The 14,960-nt window shown below is 38.6% G+C and overlaps 1 protein-coding gene across 1 annotated transcript in view; it reads right to left on the bottom strand.

Annotated features, from left to right (window-relative positions):
- BTC (betacellulin) overlaps window positions 1-14,960 on the bottom strand; it is a 53,956-nt gene that overhangs the window by 26,730 nt on the left and 12,266 nt on the right. Inside the window, exon 2 of the mRNA XM_061145786.1 lies at window positions 3,154-3,252. Within this exon, the coding sequence (XP_061001769.1) occupies window positions 3,154-3,252 (99 nt within the window). The remainder of the gene's footprint in view (window positions 1-3,153; window positions 3,253-14,960) is intronic.

Here is a 14,960-nt window from a genome sequence, read left to right as displayed (position 1 = left end):
TGGCATTTCAACTTGACACTTCCAAAATGGAACCTAGGATTTCCACCCCCTCAAATCTTGTCCTTCCTCATCTCAGTAAATGGCATCTACCTCTTTTTTCCTATTACCTTTGTGACCTCATCTTTGGCCATTTTGCTCATTGCTGCATCCTTGGCACTCGGAACAGGACCTCCTGTATAGTCGGTAGCTCATAAGTACCAACAAACAGAATAAATGTTTCATTCAAGATAGAAAATGACAGACTAAAAATGGAATGCTTAAAGACTGGGGCTGTTGGCAAGTAAAATCCTGAAATCATTTAGAAACAAGGAGGACTCCTAAATATCATTTAATTCAGGGGTCCCCAACCTCCAGGGTGTAGACCAGTACCTCCTGTCAGATTAGCAGTATCAGATTACAAATAAAGTGCACAACGGGCTTCCCTGGTGCCTCAGACGGTAAAGAATCTGCCTGCAATGCTGGAGACCTGAGTTCAGTCCCTGGGTCAGGAAGACCCCCTGGAAAAGGGAATGGCAACCCACTCCAGGATTCTTGCCTGGAGAATTCCAAGGACAGAGGACCCTGGCAGGCTACAGTCCATGGGGTCACAGGAGTCAGACATGACTGACTGACTAACACTTTCACTTTTTCACTTTCAAAGTGCATAATACATGGAATGCAATTGAATCATCCCAAAACAACACCCCCACCCCCAGTCTGTGGGAAAACTGTCTTCCATGAAATCAGTCCCTAGTGCCAAAAAGGTTGGGGACCACTGAAAGTCACTTCTTTATTTTCCAGGTTATAAATTAAGTCTTTGAAAGCTTAAGCAATGTGCTCAAGGTCACAGTTACTCAACAGAGACAATCTGCTCCTGTTTTACATTAATTTCTCTTTCAAGAAACTACAGTCATTTGCACTTTCATGCAATTGTTTTTTTCAGAATTTTTCTCATGTATTGAGCATTCTGGTCTTCTAAAGTGATTCTAGAATATTACCATGGGAATTAGCAATACACATTATAGAGCCAGTCTTTCCAAGTTCACGTCAGGCTACTCTGCTTACCTGTGACCTTAAACAAACTAGGAAACAATTTATAGACGGAAAGGGCAATCTACAGCCTCTATAGAAAATAGCAAGGAGTTTATTCAAAAATTTTAAGTGGGACAGCCATATGATCCAACAATACCACTCCTTTGTATTTATACAAAAATCAGGATCTCAAAAAAGAAGGTGCACTACCATGTTAATTATAGTATTATTCACAATAGCCAAGATGTGGAAGCAACCAAAATATTTATCTAGAGATGAATTGATAAAGGAAATACAGTATATACAGACAATGGAGTATTAATCAATCTTGAAAAAGAAGAAAATTTTGCAATATGCAGCAACATGGATGAACCTCGAGGGCATTATGCTAAGAGAAATAAACCAGTCACCAAAGGACAAGTAATACATGATTCAACTTATATGAGGTTATCTAAACAGCCAAATCCACCAAAACAGAGTAGAATGGTGGTTGCCAGGGGTTGTGGGGAGAGGCCTTGTTTGTTGTTCAAGGGCTGTAAAGCTTCAGTTCTATAAGATAAATAATTCCTAGAGATCTGCTATCCAATATCAGATTCCATAGCTAATAATATTATATGCTAAGTCGCTTCAGTTGTCTCTCTTTATAACCCTATGGACTGTAGCCTGCTAGGTTCCTCTGTCCATAGGATTTCCCAGGCAAGAACACTGGAGTGGGCCGCCATGCCCTCCTCCAGGGGATCTTCCCAACTCAGGGATCAAACCCAGGCCTCTTAGTCTCCTGCATTGGCAGGCAGGTTCTTAACCACTAGCGCCACCTGGGAAGCCCCAGTAATATTGTATTGTACACTTGAAATGTTGTTAAAAGGAGGGATCCCATGTTACAAGTTCTCATGACAATAACAAAATTTAAAAATACATTTAGGAAGATAATGAGGAAGATTTTTTAACACTATCAACCATCGATTACTGAGCAATCTCCCAAAGGAAATGTGAAAATGTCATTTAAGACATTTGAAACCAGACTGAAGGAAAGCACACACATAAAGTAGGCTTTGTCCTTCTCAGTACACAGGTGACAAGACCCACACCATCATGATCTAAGACAGCGATGGACTCACAGCCCACGGACACTCTCCAGACCACCCACTAATGGGAGGGAGGAAAGAGTAAAGCTGGGCTAGAACTGATGACTCACTTCAGGACGACTTGCTCAGCGTGTTCCTGGCTCAGTTACAACATCCCCAGGACACTAGGAAAGGAGCACTTACACCAGGTCACCATTCTGCAGCTCAGAGAAGTTTCCAGAGGCTCTTCTCCACTCTGCCCTACTTTCAGAATTGGCCTATGTTGGGTTGTGTTTTGAAATAAGAAACAGCCTCTGTAGAAGATCAGACCATACACTGTATAAATGACAGACAGACCTTAGACCAGAAGTCAGTCAACTGTGACCCAAAAAACAAATCTGGTTCACAGCTTGTTTCTCTAAAAAAAAGTTTTACTGGAAGACATCCAAAGCCATTTATTTGCGTAGTGTCTATGGCTGATTTCAATGGCAGAGCAGAGTAGTTACAAAAAAGACCACAAGCACCACAAAACCTCAGTTTTTACTATCTGACTCTACTAAAGCTGACCCCTGCCTCAGACTAATAACTTTGAGAATACTAATTCAAGCATCTGTAAGTAAAATATGTTTTAAAAATTTATGCCTTCTTCCCTTCTTTTAAGTTATAAAATAGAAAATAAAATTTGAATATGAATAGAATGTGCCAACTTTCTATGAATCTAGTCCAAGACATCACATGATGCTAGAAGCTGGAAATCACATTTATGATGGAATGAGAAAGACCTGAGTGTGAATCCCAGATTTGCAGTATACCAGCAGTGTGACCTTTGGCAATTACATATTCTTTCTAGCTTCACCTTGAAATAAAGTAAAAAGTGTTACTAGCTCATAGAGTTCTTGCAAGGAGTGAATGCATTACTGTATGCAAAGCCCAGTGCCTGGTACATTAGCAAGTGCTCAAAAAACTGTCTGGTTTTATGATTACTGTATTATCAACAACTTAAAATGTAGGGAAGTCAGCTTTCTGAGATTGAATACAAAGCTGATGAAATACAAAGACATCCCTAGTTATGCATTACCTGGGCAGTTTTCTGCATGATCTCCACAGAGAAGGCCATCGTTTTCAGGACTTCTGGTTGAATTCCCATCTGCCAGAACACAGTGGAGGATCACTAGACCTTCAAGTTCAAAACAGAACCAAAACAAACATGAAACCTTGAAAACATGCTCAAGACAAAAGATCCTATCAAAGTCTCGACCATTTATGAAAATAACAAGCCTGTGGCTCCCACTTCCAAGTTATTCTCTTGCAGCATCAAAGGGGCACCCGGGCCAGCATGTCTCATTTTTTAAGCTCAAGGCTCAAGACAAAAATTTCAAGCCAGTATCACTTACTGGGTTTCTCCAGTGGCTCAGACATTAAAGAATCTGCCTACACTGTGGGAGACCTGGGTTCGATCCCTGGGTTTGGGAAGATCCCCTGGAGAAGGGAATGGCAACCCACTCCAGTATTCTCGCCTGGGAAATCCCATGAACAGAGGAGCCGGGAGGGCTACAGTCCATGGGGTTGCAAAGAGTCAGACATGACTGAACAAACAACACACACACATCACTTCTATCTGATGAGACCTGGCCCTATAAGTGAGAAGACTTAGCCATAGCTGTGATGAAGCCTTATCCTATGAACAGAAGAACAAAGGGAGTTCTCAGCCACCTGATGAATATACACTGGTGAGCTTCAGGGAGGAGGGATAATGAACCCCTGTGGCAATGTATTTTCTCCCCTGGCCTTCACATACCCAGTGCTTCTCAAGCTTTAACTACTGAGTGTGCTTCCTTCTGGGGAGATGCAAACTAGATATTCAATTCATAGGAACTATTTTAAAATTTGAAGTTCCTCCAGCTTAGTAACTCGGTCTCTGAGAATGACAGGCCTCATGGAAAATCAGGGGAAGGAAAGGAACACTGTGCTGAGGTTAGGAAAGTTTAGAATACAAAGGGTAGTCCTTGCAGGGATTTGGATTCAAACAAACCAACAGTAAAAATCACAGCAAAGGTAATCAGGGCAATCTGCCAATCTTAAGAAATTGTTAGAGTGTCAAGTGTGATAGGAGAAGGAAATGGCAACCCACTCCAGTACTCTTGCCTAGAGAATCCTGTGTACAGAGGAGCCTGGTGGGCTGCTGTCCATAGGGTCGCATAGAGTCGACATGACTCAAGCGACTTAGCATGCATGGATGAATTGGAGAAGGAAATGGCAACCCACTCCGGTGTTCTTGCCTGGAGAATCCCAGGGACGGAGGAGCCTGGTGGGCTGCCGTCTATGGGGTCGCACAGAGTCAGACACGACTGAAGCGACAGCAGCAGCAGCAGCAAGTATGATAATGATTTTGTGGTTTAGATGTTAAAAACAGAATCTATATCTCTTAGAGATATGTATTTAAGTACTTATGTATCTCTGATTTGCTTTAAAATTATCCAACAAGGGAAGACAGGTATGTGGCAGTGAGGGAAAGGCATAGATGAAGCAAGATTGTTCACATGTTGACCATTGTTGAAGCTGGGTGGTATGTTTGTCAAGGTTCACTCTGCTGTTGTCTCTACTTTTACATATACTTTTAAATATCTGTAATAAGAAGCTGGAGAGGAGAGGGGAGAGGAGGAGTGATTCAACTGCTTGGGAGCTGGATGATCCTGAGTTTATAACCTGTTTTTGCCACCTTACAGCCATGTACCATGGGCAAGTTTCATAACCTCTCAGTTTCCTCATTGGCAAGATGGAGTTAATTATCATGTCTTCTTCAGAGAGCTGTCGTGAGGCTCCAACCAGTTAAGTATATATACAAAGTGCTTAATGCAGTGCTAACACTTAATCAGTACTCAGTTAAATTACTCATTATTATGTAACTAGTAGGAACAGAGTAACTTGCCCACTGGTTGTGTTGACAAGGTTCTAAACTGCACATGTCCTTCAAGCACAATTAAGCTCAAAAAACATCCACAAGCACCCCCAAAACACACCTGTGGACAGGAAATGCTCTACTCTCAAACTTTTCCAAAGCTGCTAAGGCAGGTAATCAGCCAACCAAGTAATCAAAATACAAAGTGATAGTATTGTACCAGATAACAATAGAATCCAGAAAGTTCAAAGGCTGAAAGAGTTTCAAAAAGAGTTTTACAAAACAGAGTTTTTTCTGTCTCTATCGAATTGGGGGAAAAAAAAAAAAAATTTTTTTTAAGAGGTGGTACCTAGCATCGGAAACAGTGAAGAGAAATAGAAACTCATATCCATTGATAAGAGGAAAATTATTACTACTCTTCCACAGGACAACTTACCAGGACGTTCAGCTTTTAGCTAAAAGCTTAAAAATTATACAAGTGCTTAAATCCAGTAATCTCATTTCTAGCAATTTTTCCCAAAGAAATAAATTAAAATACATAAAAAGATTTCACTACAAAATTTCTACATGTGACATGGTGTATAAAAAAAATTAGAAATGGGCCTAAATATCTAACAATAGAGAACTGAGTAAAGATATAGGAAATATTTCCATGTAATAAAATGCTCTTCAGCCATAAAAAATTATTTTTAAACATCTAAAAATATCCCTCAGTAAGAGAAGCAGTTATAGAATAGTAATTAGTAAGTTCTGAGTGTTTTTTTCTGCATGTGTTTGTGATAAATATGAAAATAACCACATAGATAAATAGTTTAAAAAGAGATGGGTAAGTAAGTAGATAGAGTTGCCCACATGGTTAGAAGAGTTTTTCCTTAATTATCCTAATTTTCACTTTCTAATTTTTCTACTTGACTATTCTGTTTGTTGACATAAGAAAAAAGGAGCAGCTCAAATTTAAAAAAAAACAAAACACAATTTGGATACCAAATTTCTATATATTTTTCTGCCTTTAACCCTATTACCTGGCTCCTCCTTTCAAACTTAGAACAAACCAGAAACAGTCATTTAAGACTTCTCAAGCACAGGAATTGTATATTTCCCAGCTCTGAAATCCTGTTATTTAACACAGAGCACAAGGGATATTCAACAAATGTTGATAGATGAGTGATCTTAGATTAATCTATGAACATGCAAAACAAACATTAAGTTCAAAGATCCCAATGTCAATGTTCAGTGGAAAATTTTATCCTTTTTTATTATAAAACAGGTTTAAATCATTTTTAAAATCCCACATATGGGCTTTCTTCATGGGCAGAATCAGAGGCATTAATTCTTCAGTTAATCTATTCTGATGATGGAAATTGAAAAAAAAAAACAAAACTAAATCTCACAGAGATTTAACATCTGCAAACTAAGGATGGCAATATCTTCATCTTGGGAGTATTATAAAATGTAAATTAACATAAGAAAAGATACACACATGGCTTGGCAGATAGTGTACAACTTTTAGTCTTCTTGAGCTCCTTCCCTTATCACTTTATAATTTAATACAACATTCTTTATTCCCACACGACAGAGGGAGTCCTGATTCCATGGAAATCCTGCCAGAGTCTCCGAACACTCTGGCAGGCTATGCCCAGGCTGTCTTCTGCTAAGGCTCACCCTACATGCTGGCATCAGCTGGCAAAGAAATTCCACTGGAGAGAGCCCCTGGGAGGACCCCTTGGGTTAGACATTCTCAGGCCAATCAGACACCAAGTTCAAGGCTCTGGGATGAGGTACACAGTTCCTCCTACTCCCATGCAATAATCTTCATCAGCTTGTGGTCCTGAACCAAATCGAGCTTGATTTTGAAGAGCAATTTACTTGGTCTGCATAGTTTTTTAAAACTGAATCATGATGGTTCATATCAAGCCTGGATTTTTCTGCTTCTATTTAAAAAGTGGAAGGTCTGGCAACACAGATCTGAAACACCTTCATAGCAACAACTAGCTGGAACCTAGCAGCACGTGACCTCTTTAAATGCCGCAGACTCCACCAGGCTTGCTGAGCTCATTGATTTTAACTTCCTAGACCCTGACAGGAATCTGAGTGTGTGATCCATATGGAGAGACTCAGAAATCAGAGAAGTGCTCACAAAAGCATTTACTCAATATTGAAGGCTGCTTCAAAGAGAAAGGATGCTCCTGTTTCATCCATAATTCAACAGATATTTATTAAATATTTTGGGTTTGGCACTGATTCAAGACACTGAATGTTCAAAGATAACAGATACCATCACTACCTTCAAGGAACTCATATTCTCATAAGGAAGATAGACACACAAATCTATAAAATATAATGTGATAAGCAAAACAGAGGTAGCATGGGAATAACACAGGGTGGAGAATCAACTTGCATACCAGCAAAAACTTCACAGAGAAGGTGGGAATTACAGTGACTTTTTAATAAGTAATAAATGCTCTTTTTAACATCAATAACTTCTAGAAAACAAATACTGAGTTATCAAGATAACATGATTATATTATATTGTTTCAGCAGTTGACAATATTTATGTGGTAATGATAAAGTAAATACTGAGGGAGGTGAAAGTCGCTCAGTCATGTCCAACTCTTGCAACCCCATGGACTATACAGTCCATGGAATTCTCCAGGCCAGAATACTGGAGTGGGTAGTATTTCCCTTCTCCAGGGGACCCAGGGATTGAACCCAGGTCTCCTGCATTTCAGGTGGATTCCTTACCAGCTGAACCACAAGGGAAGCCCAAGAATACTGGAGTAGGTAGCCTATCCCTTCTCCAGCAGATCTTCCCAACCCAGGAATCGAACCATGGTCTCCTGCATTGCAGGTAGATTCTTTATCAACTGGGCTATCAAATGTGTCATAGAATCAAGACCAATAATTAGCCAACATAGACCATGTAGAGTAACTAGTTGTGATTAATCATTATCTATGCAATGCTCATCATTAAGTGTTTTCAGTATTATCCTTATAGTGACTATACTGGAATGAGAAGAGAAACTCAACAAGGCTAAACTTGACAAGTCAAGAAATAGTATTACAAATGGTTTAGCAATACAGAGGTAAATATAGAAGCACCTTAGAGAGTCAAAAGTGGTTGATTCTAGCAAGGTGAACAGCCAGGAAGGCAGGAACAAAGATCTCTTATTCAATATTATGATCTTTTTAGCATTATTTGATTTTTAAAAAATCTGTGTACATGTATTACTTTATTTTAAAAAATTAATTTTTAAGAAAAAGACCAAATAATTTGTAACTAACCAGGGCATTCTCAATTAAAGAGCCAACTTACAAAAAGGCATGGCATGAATAATACAACTTGCCCAGTTCTTTGGAGGGTGGGTGGGGATTGTGATGGAAGAAAAGATTGGAGGGCCATAGGTCACGAATGGCTAAGAGCCATGTTAATTACTTTGGATCTGCTTCCCTGGTGGCTCAGACAGTAAAAAAAAAATCTGCCTGCAATGAGGGACACCCAGATTCCATCCCTGGGTCAGGAAGATCCCCTGGAGAAGGAAACAGCAACCCATTCCAGTATTCTTGCCTGGAAAATCCCATGGGCAGAGGAGCCTGGAGGGCTACAGTCCAAGAAGTTGCAGAGTTGGACATGACTGAGCAGCTAACACTTTCACTTTCATGTAGTTAAAATGGGGTCATTGAAAAGTTTCAAGTGAGAACCATTGTGATCATCTTTTTTTTCACTTTGACAAGGTTCCTTTAATACCAGTACAGGTGATTCACACATACCTAAATGAACGTGGTGGCAATATAACCATATGGAGAAGAAGAAATGAACATGAGAGATATTCACAAAGTGAAATATAAACAAAAAAAGACTTGGTGACTAATGAGCTAGAGTAGAAGGTAGGATAAAAGGAGTCTAGGATGACTCCAGAGTTTGTGACTAGAGTGACTGGCTGGACTGGGGTACCAACCACAGGTGTAAGTATACAAGAAAACAAACAGGTTGAGGATTGCTATAGGCTGTTTTGTTGAAACCTAATCTCTAACGTGATGTGACTAGGTCGTGAGGGTGCAGCCCTCATGTTTGGGATCAGACCTTATGAAAGACACCTCACAGAGCTCCCTTGCCATGTGAGGACACGGTAGAAAGATGGCTGTCTATGAACCAGGAAACAGGCTCTCTCCAGACACTGAATCTGCTAGAGATCTTCATTTGGGACTTAGCAGCCTCCAGAACTGTGAAAAATAAATGTTTGTTGTTTACAAGCCACCAAGTCTATGTTATTTTATTATAGCAGCCCAAACTGAATAAAATAGGCATGGAAAAAATTTCAGTTTTAGACATTCTGAATCTGACAAGACTGTGTCTCATTTACAAATAGTAGATTGATATTAGATCTGGAACCTTGGAGTGAAGTCAAAGCTACAGTTTCTAAATTTTGGAGTCATGAAAAATAAACTGGTATTTAACACCATTGATATGGATCTGTTAGAAAGAACTATGTGAAAAGAAAAAAAGCTGATTAAGCATACAATCCTAAAAAAAAAAAAAAAAAAAAAAACAGTATCATAGAGGAGCAGAAAGAGAAGAGCCCTCAAGGGATCAAGAAGGAACAGCCACAGAAGAGAAGTTTTCTAGAAGAATTTGATCAACTGTATATGGTGACCCAGCAGTAAAGAACCACCTGCAGTGCAGGAGACTTTGGTTGGATCCCTGGGTCAGGAAGATTCCCTAGAGGAGGAAATGGTGACCCACTCCAGTATTCTTGCCTTGAAAATCCCATGGACAGAGGAGCCTGGCAGGCTATAGTCCCTAGGGTTGCAAAGAGTTGGACATGACTGAGCAAAAGCAGGGATAAGGACTGATGGAGAATTAAAAATAAAAACTGAAATATATGCATTAGATTTGAAAACTAAAAAGCACTAACAATATCTTGCTAGATAAACAGAAATGGCATAAACATGTGCAAATAACTGTAGATTACTCTTCAAAGATTAGAAAGAGAAGGGTACCATTAGTCAATATGTACAGAAAAGAGTTATTTTGCTTTCATCTTTATTATGAAAGATAATTAACAGGAAGCTGCCAAAGGTACAGGGGAGAGGCAAAGGATGAATTAATAACAGAGGCAGAGAGTTTGGAAAGTTTAACCCAAAAGGCAGGGCCACTGCAATTGCAAGGTAGTCCTTTTGCAGTCAAAGTTAGCAGTTCTGGCAGGTATAACTGTATTTGAAGTGAATGAAAAGTCCTTGGTGAATAAAAGCTTAAAGATATCTTGTATTCCATATATCTTACCGCATTGATCAAAGAAACACACGTTCTAGTTAAAATGAGTGGGAAATGTCTAATGGGTTTCTCCACTTTCACGCTACTAGCATCTGGGGGCTGGATAATTCTTTGTTTCAGGATGCTATGCACTGTATTATGACTGGCAGTATACCTGGCTTTTGCTCCCAAGATGCCAGTGTCACCCCCTCCCTTCCTCCATCCAACCCTAAGATGTCACAATCAAAACTCTCTCCAGACCTTGTCAAATGTTTCCTTGGGTGAGAAATTACATTGGTTGAGAACCACTGAAATTCTCTTCAAACCACTTTAATTTTTATTTTTATCCAAAACATAGCTTTCATTTTTTAAATATATTCCTTTAATCTAAGTCAACTGCATAGCTTCAAAGGCTCAAATTTTGACTTAAAAAATTTCTTAGGGAAAATGCCATTATCTTATGGAAAGATCACCAGACACAGTCATTAACTCACCACTTGACCTTGAGTTAATTAACACACTATCCTGACCTTTTTCCTCATGAAAAAGTACAATCAAAGGCTCTCTGCCTATCCCATGATCTAGTTCACAAAAAGCATGTGAAATAATTTAGCAAAAGAATTTTTAAAAGAAGACACATTATTAAAATTATCAGAGAACCTATGGATTGTATTTTAGAGAAAATGAAAGAAAGTATGATACTAGATGTGGAAAACATAAAATTTTCATTCAAGAGTCACAAATTATAGTAATTTTCAGAATTAGTAAGAACCTCAGAGGTATTCAAATCTCCTACCACCCAACTCTCATGGCTAAGTTGCCTCAGTCATGTCTGACTCTTCTGCAACCCTATGGACTGTAGCCTGCCAGGCTTCTCTGTCCATGAGAGAGGTAGGCAATACTCCAGGCAGGATACTGGAGTGGGTTGCCATGGCCTCCTCTCTGGGATCGTCCTGATCCAGGGATTGAACCCGTGTCTCTTATGTCTCCTGCATTGGCAGATGGGTTCCCACTAGCTCCACCTGGAAAGCCCCCAACCAACTCTCAGCTTCTCTATAAAACATCCCCTGAGAGAGAGTTTATTAAGCCCACCTTTAAAATTTTGGCACAGAGACTTCACTTTCTTCTAAGGCATCCCATTTCAATGAGATCATTCATCCATTCTTTCGATCACAGTCATTCATTCAAAATAAATATTAAGCATCTATTTCTAAACCTCTACAAATGCTTCTTTATGTTGAACTAGTTTTTTCCTTCCCATAATTTTACTCTGCTAATTGGAATCACATAGAATAAGTCTAAACTCTCTTTCTCATGACAGATCCTCATATGTTTGAAGTCAGAAATCAAGCTTTCCTAAAAGAATTTCTCTTCCTCAGGCTAAACATCCTGGTGACGTCAATCATATTTTACCTGAAATCACAAGACTTCTCATAAACCTTAGATGCTCTTTAAATACAAGGTTAAAATAAAGCACTATTTTACATGGTTTGGCAAAGACAGAATGGGGCTCTCAACCACCACATTGAAGACGCCATATGCAGCCCCATAGCATATCAGCCCTTTAAAATTATTCCATTAATTTCAGGGGTTTTATGCTGCTTAGAATAAAAAGAAATTCCTAAATTTCTTATACCGCTGGAAGGCAGCATATTGATGGATTTTTTGTTACATTGTTTTGTTTTTTTTTGTTTGTTTCAATTTTCACCTAAACTTAAGTTTGCACTTGTCCCTTTTAAATGTTATTGCATTAAATTTTAGATGTCATCCAAATATTTCACAATCTCTTTGCTTTCTTATTCTTTCATTCAATCTATTATCCATGTCTCCCTGCTGCACATGACCTGTAGAATTCTCAGGTGCATTCAAGCAATAAAAACAAAATAACACACAAAAAAGTTAAATTAGCTGCATTTACTAAGTGATTGGATATTGAGTGTGTATTTCTGAGGTTGGTTTTTAAATGGCGAATCTACTCATAAAGACAAAAAGGAAAAGAAACCTAATTCTACTTTAGTGAGTAAAAGCTCCATTTACTTTTCTGCACTTTGAGATTCTCAAATTAAAAGTTATGGAATGTATTAACAGTACTATCCCCGTCAGCCAGCATAGAGAATGAAGTCATTGGGAACAATACAAGCATTCAAAGAGACATAGTTTGACAAGGAGCATGACCTGTCGTCTCAAAGTTACTGCTAACGCTGAGGTAAGTCATACACCAGCTGGGTCAACTATTTAAAAAGATCAAATGTGACCAAGTCAAACAGTCATGTACGTTGAATTTGCCTCATCTCTGAGCTGAACTTTCCATTTTTAGACCCAAATGCATTTTATAGTTTTAAAATAAATATATTTTATCACAAAATGTCCATATGTCTATATTCTGATACTTAGGACATCTATTTGTGCCTACTAAATCCTGTGATTTCCTGTGATATCATGTCAATCTTATTTTAGGGTTCAAATCACACTCCATGTCCCATTAGGCAATCCAACTGTAAATCAACAGAGAATATATCAATTTACAAATACAAGCAGAAGTCAGAAGAATATTTCATAGTCAAATTCCCAAAAGTTCATTTATATTAGAGGGATTAATAAGAAAAGGATATGTTTGCAGTCAAATGGAACTGTATTTGAATCCTGAATGTACCTTTTAATTTACCAACTTTGTGATATGATTAAGTTACTCAGCATTGAACTACAGGGTGTCCATCTACAAACTGAGTCCCATAATACATGACTTACAAGGTAACAATTTAGCTAGATGCTTAAAGAAACTGGAAAAAGTAGTAAATTATGATTATTAACCTTGGCAATACCTGTCACAATATAGGACTCAACAGAACGGCAGCTATGAGACCAAAAGCAAAAAAATTCTTATTACTCTAGTAAAATATAGATTCTCATTCTCGTTAATGGATAGTGACATTTCTACATTTACGGTGTGATTTGCCTTAGTGTATTAAGTATTCCTATGAAACAAACTACAAAAGATAAATAAATGTACATATACCTTATTACACTTCTAAAGTGCAAGATGAAATGTATTCAGTGAGAAAAACCTGTATGTTGGTCTTTTCATGTGCTGGTTTTTCTCCAGTGTTTTTAAAAAAATAATTAACATGAATGCACTTCAACCAATTAATAGAAATACATCATCTCCTGCATTTATGTTTCCTTGTATTTTCAGTACAGTCTGTCAGTGACTCAGCATGGTGTTTATGTCAGATGGGTGCTACTAATTCAGTTGGTTTGTTAAATAAGTCAATGATACAAATATAACAGATAAATTCAGATCTTAGATGATACTATTTAGCAATCAAATGTATTATATATCTAATTTTTAATTTCTGGAAAATAAAATTGATAAAGTTTTTTTCCATTTATTTTTATTAGTTGGAGGCTAATTACTTTACAATATTGTAGTGAGTGGGTTTTGTCATACATTGACATGAATCAGCCATGGATTTACATGTATTTCCCATCCCGATCCCCCTCCCACCTCCCTCTCTACCCAATCCCTCTGGGTCTTCCCAGTGCACCAGGCCTGAGCACTTGTCTCAGGCATCCAACCTGGGCTAGTGATCTGTTTCACCCTAGATAATATACATGTTTCGATGCTGTTCTCTAGAAACATCCCACCCTCGCCTTCTCCCACAGAGTCCAAAAGTCTGTTCTGTACATCTGTGTCTCTTTTTCTGTTTTGCATATAGGGTTATCGTTTCAATTTTAAAACTTTGAAATCAATGTTAGAATGTAAGCATCTGGGAAATTTCCCCAATGTATCTCTATTGTCAAAAAGAAAAACAGAATCCTAAGTATGCATACTATACACAAAAAGTATTTTTTGCATCCAAAAAGAGGACATATCTAAAATGGATTTGAAAAAAATATTCAGGGGTAGAAATCCTTTTTACCATTGAGCTTGTGGGTGGCTGAGTAAAAAACTGTGAAATAGATTTAAGTTTGACATTGATGTTCTCCTCCATCTTTTGGTGACTCCTTTCCTATTCTTTTCATTGTTGTCTTTTCCCCTTCTATAAACCAGTATCCTCCTATTGCTTTAACATTTCCCCTAATAGAACATAATTTCTTCATAGATTTCCCTTTCTAAATGCATTTGCTTTCAAAGCATACCTTCAAAGAAAGAAATTATTTAATTCAACAAAATACTCTAGAATCAAGTGCCTCAACTGGGTCTTCTGGGGAGCCTGAGATACAGATTAAGGGGTTATCACTTTGTTGGGGATGTACAAGCTCTGAGCCGTGAGAATGAGAAAAAAGGAAAGGAAGCCGAGAAGGAGACAATGCAATGTCACGAGTGTACCCATCACTCTGGGTGCAGCTCCAGAGTGAGTCACAAAGACAGAAATGAGTGACACGCTCACTCATCCACGGTCTGTGTAAAAAGTCAGTAAAGGAACAGCATCTTGAAGTAGCCCAACAGAAGAAAGAATGCAGGAGGAATTTCTCTACCCCAGTCACTTCCATCATCCATTTCCCACTGAATGAAATTTACCCCACTGGATGCTGCCTGGTCCTTTCTCTGGCCCCTTGGTGAGTGAAAGGCTGGAATTCCTGCCCTGGGACATGGCCTTGTATCTAAGTCCCAAAAGAGGGGCAAGCTGGTATGAGTAGAGAGTGGATCAAGGGACAAGGGAGGTAGTTGAAGTGCCCTTAAGAAATGCCTGACTTTGTGTCCCATATAGTGGAGTATTTGGTGGCATCAGAA

This window comes from Dama dama, chromosome 6 (genome assembly GCF_033118175.1).
Source record: "Dama dama isolate Ldn47 chromosome 6, ASM3311817v1, whole genome shotgun sequence".
Classification (NCBI taxonomy): domain Eukaryota; kingdom Metazoa; phylum Chordata; class Mammalia; order Artiodactyla; family Cervidae; genus Dama; species Dama dama.
This window is presented reverse-complemented; position numbering and strand designations above follow the sequence as displayed.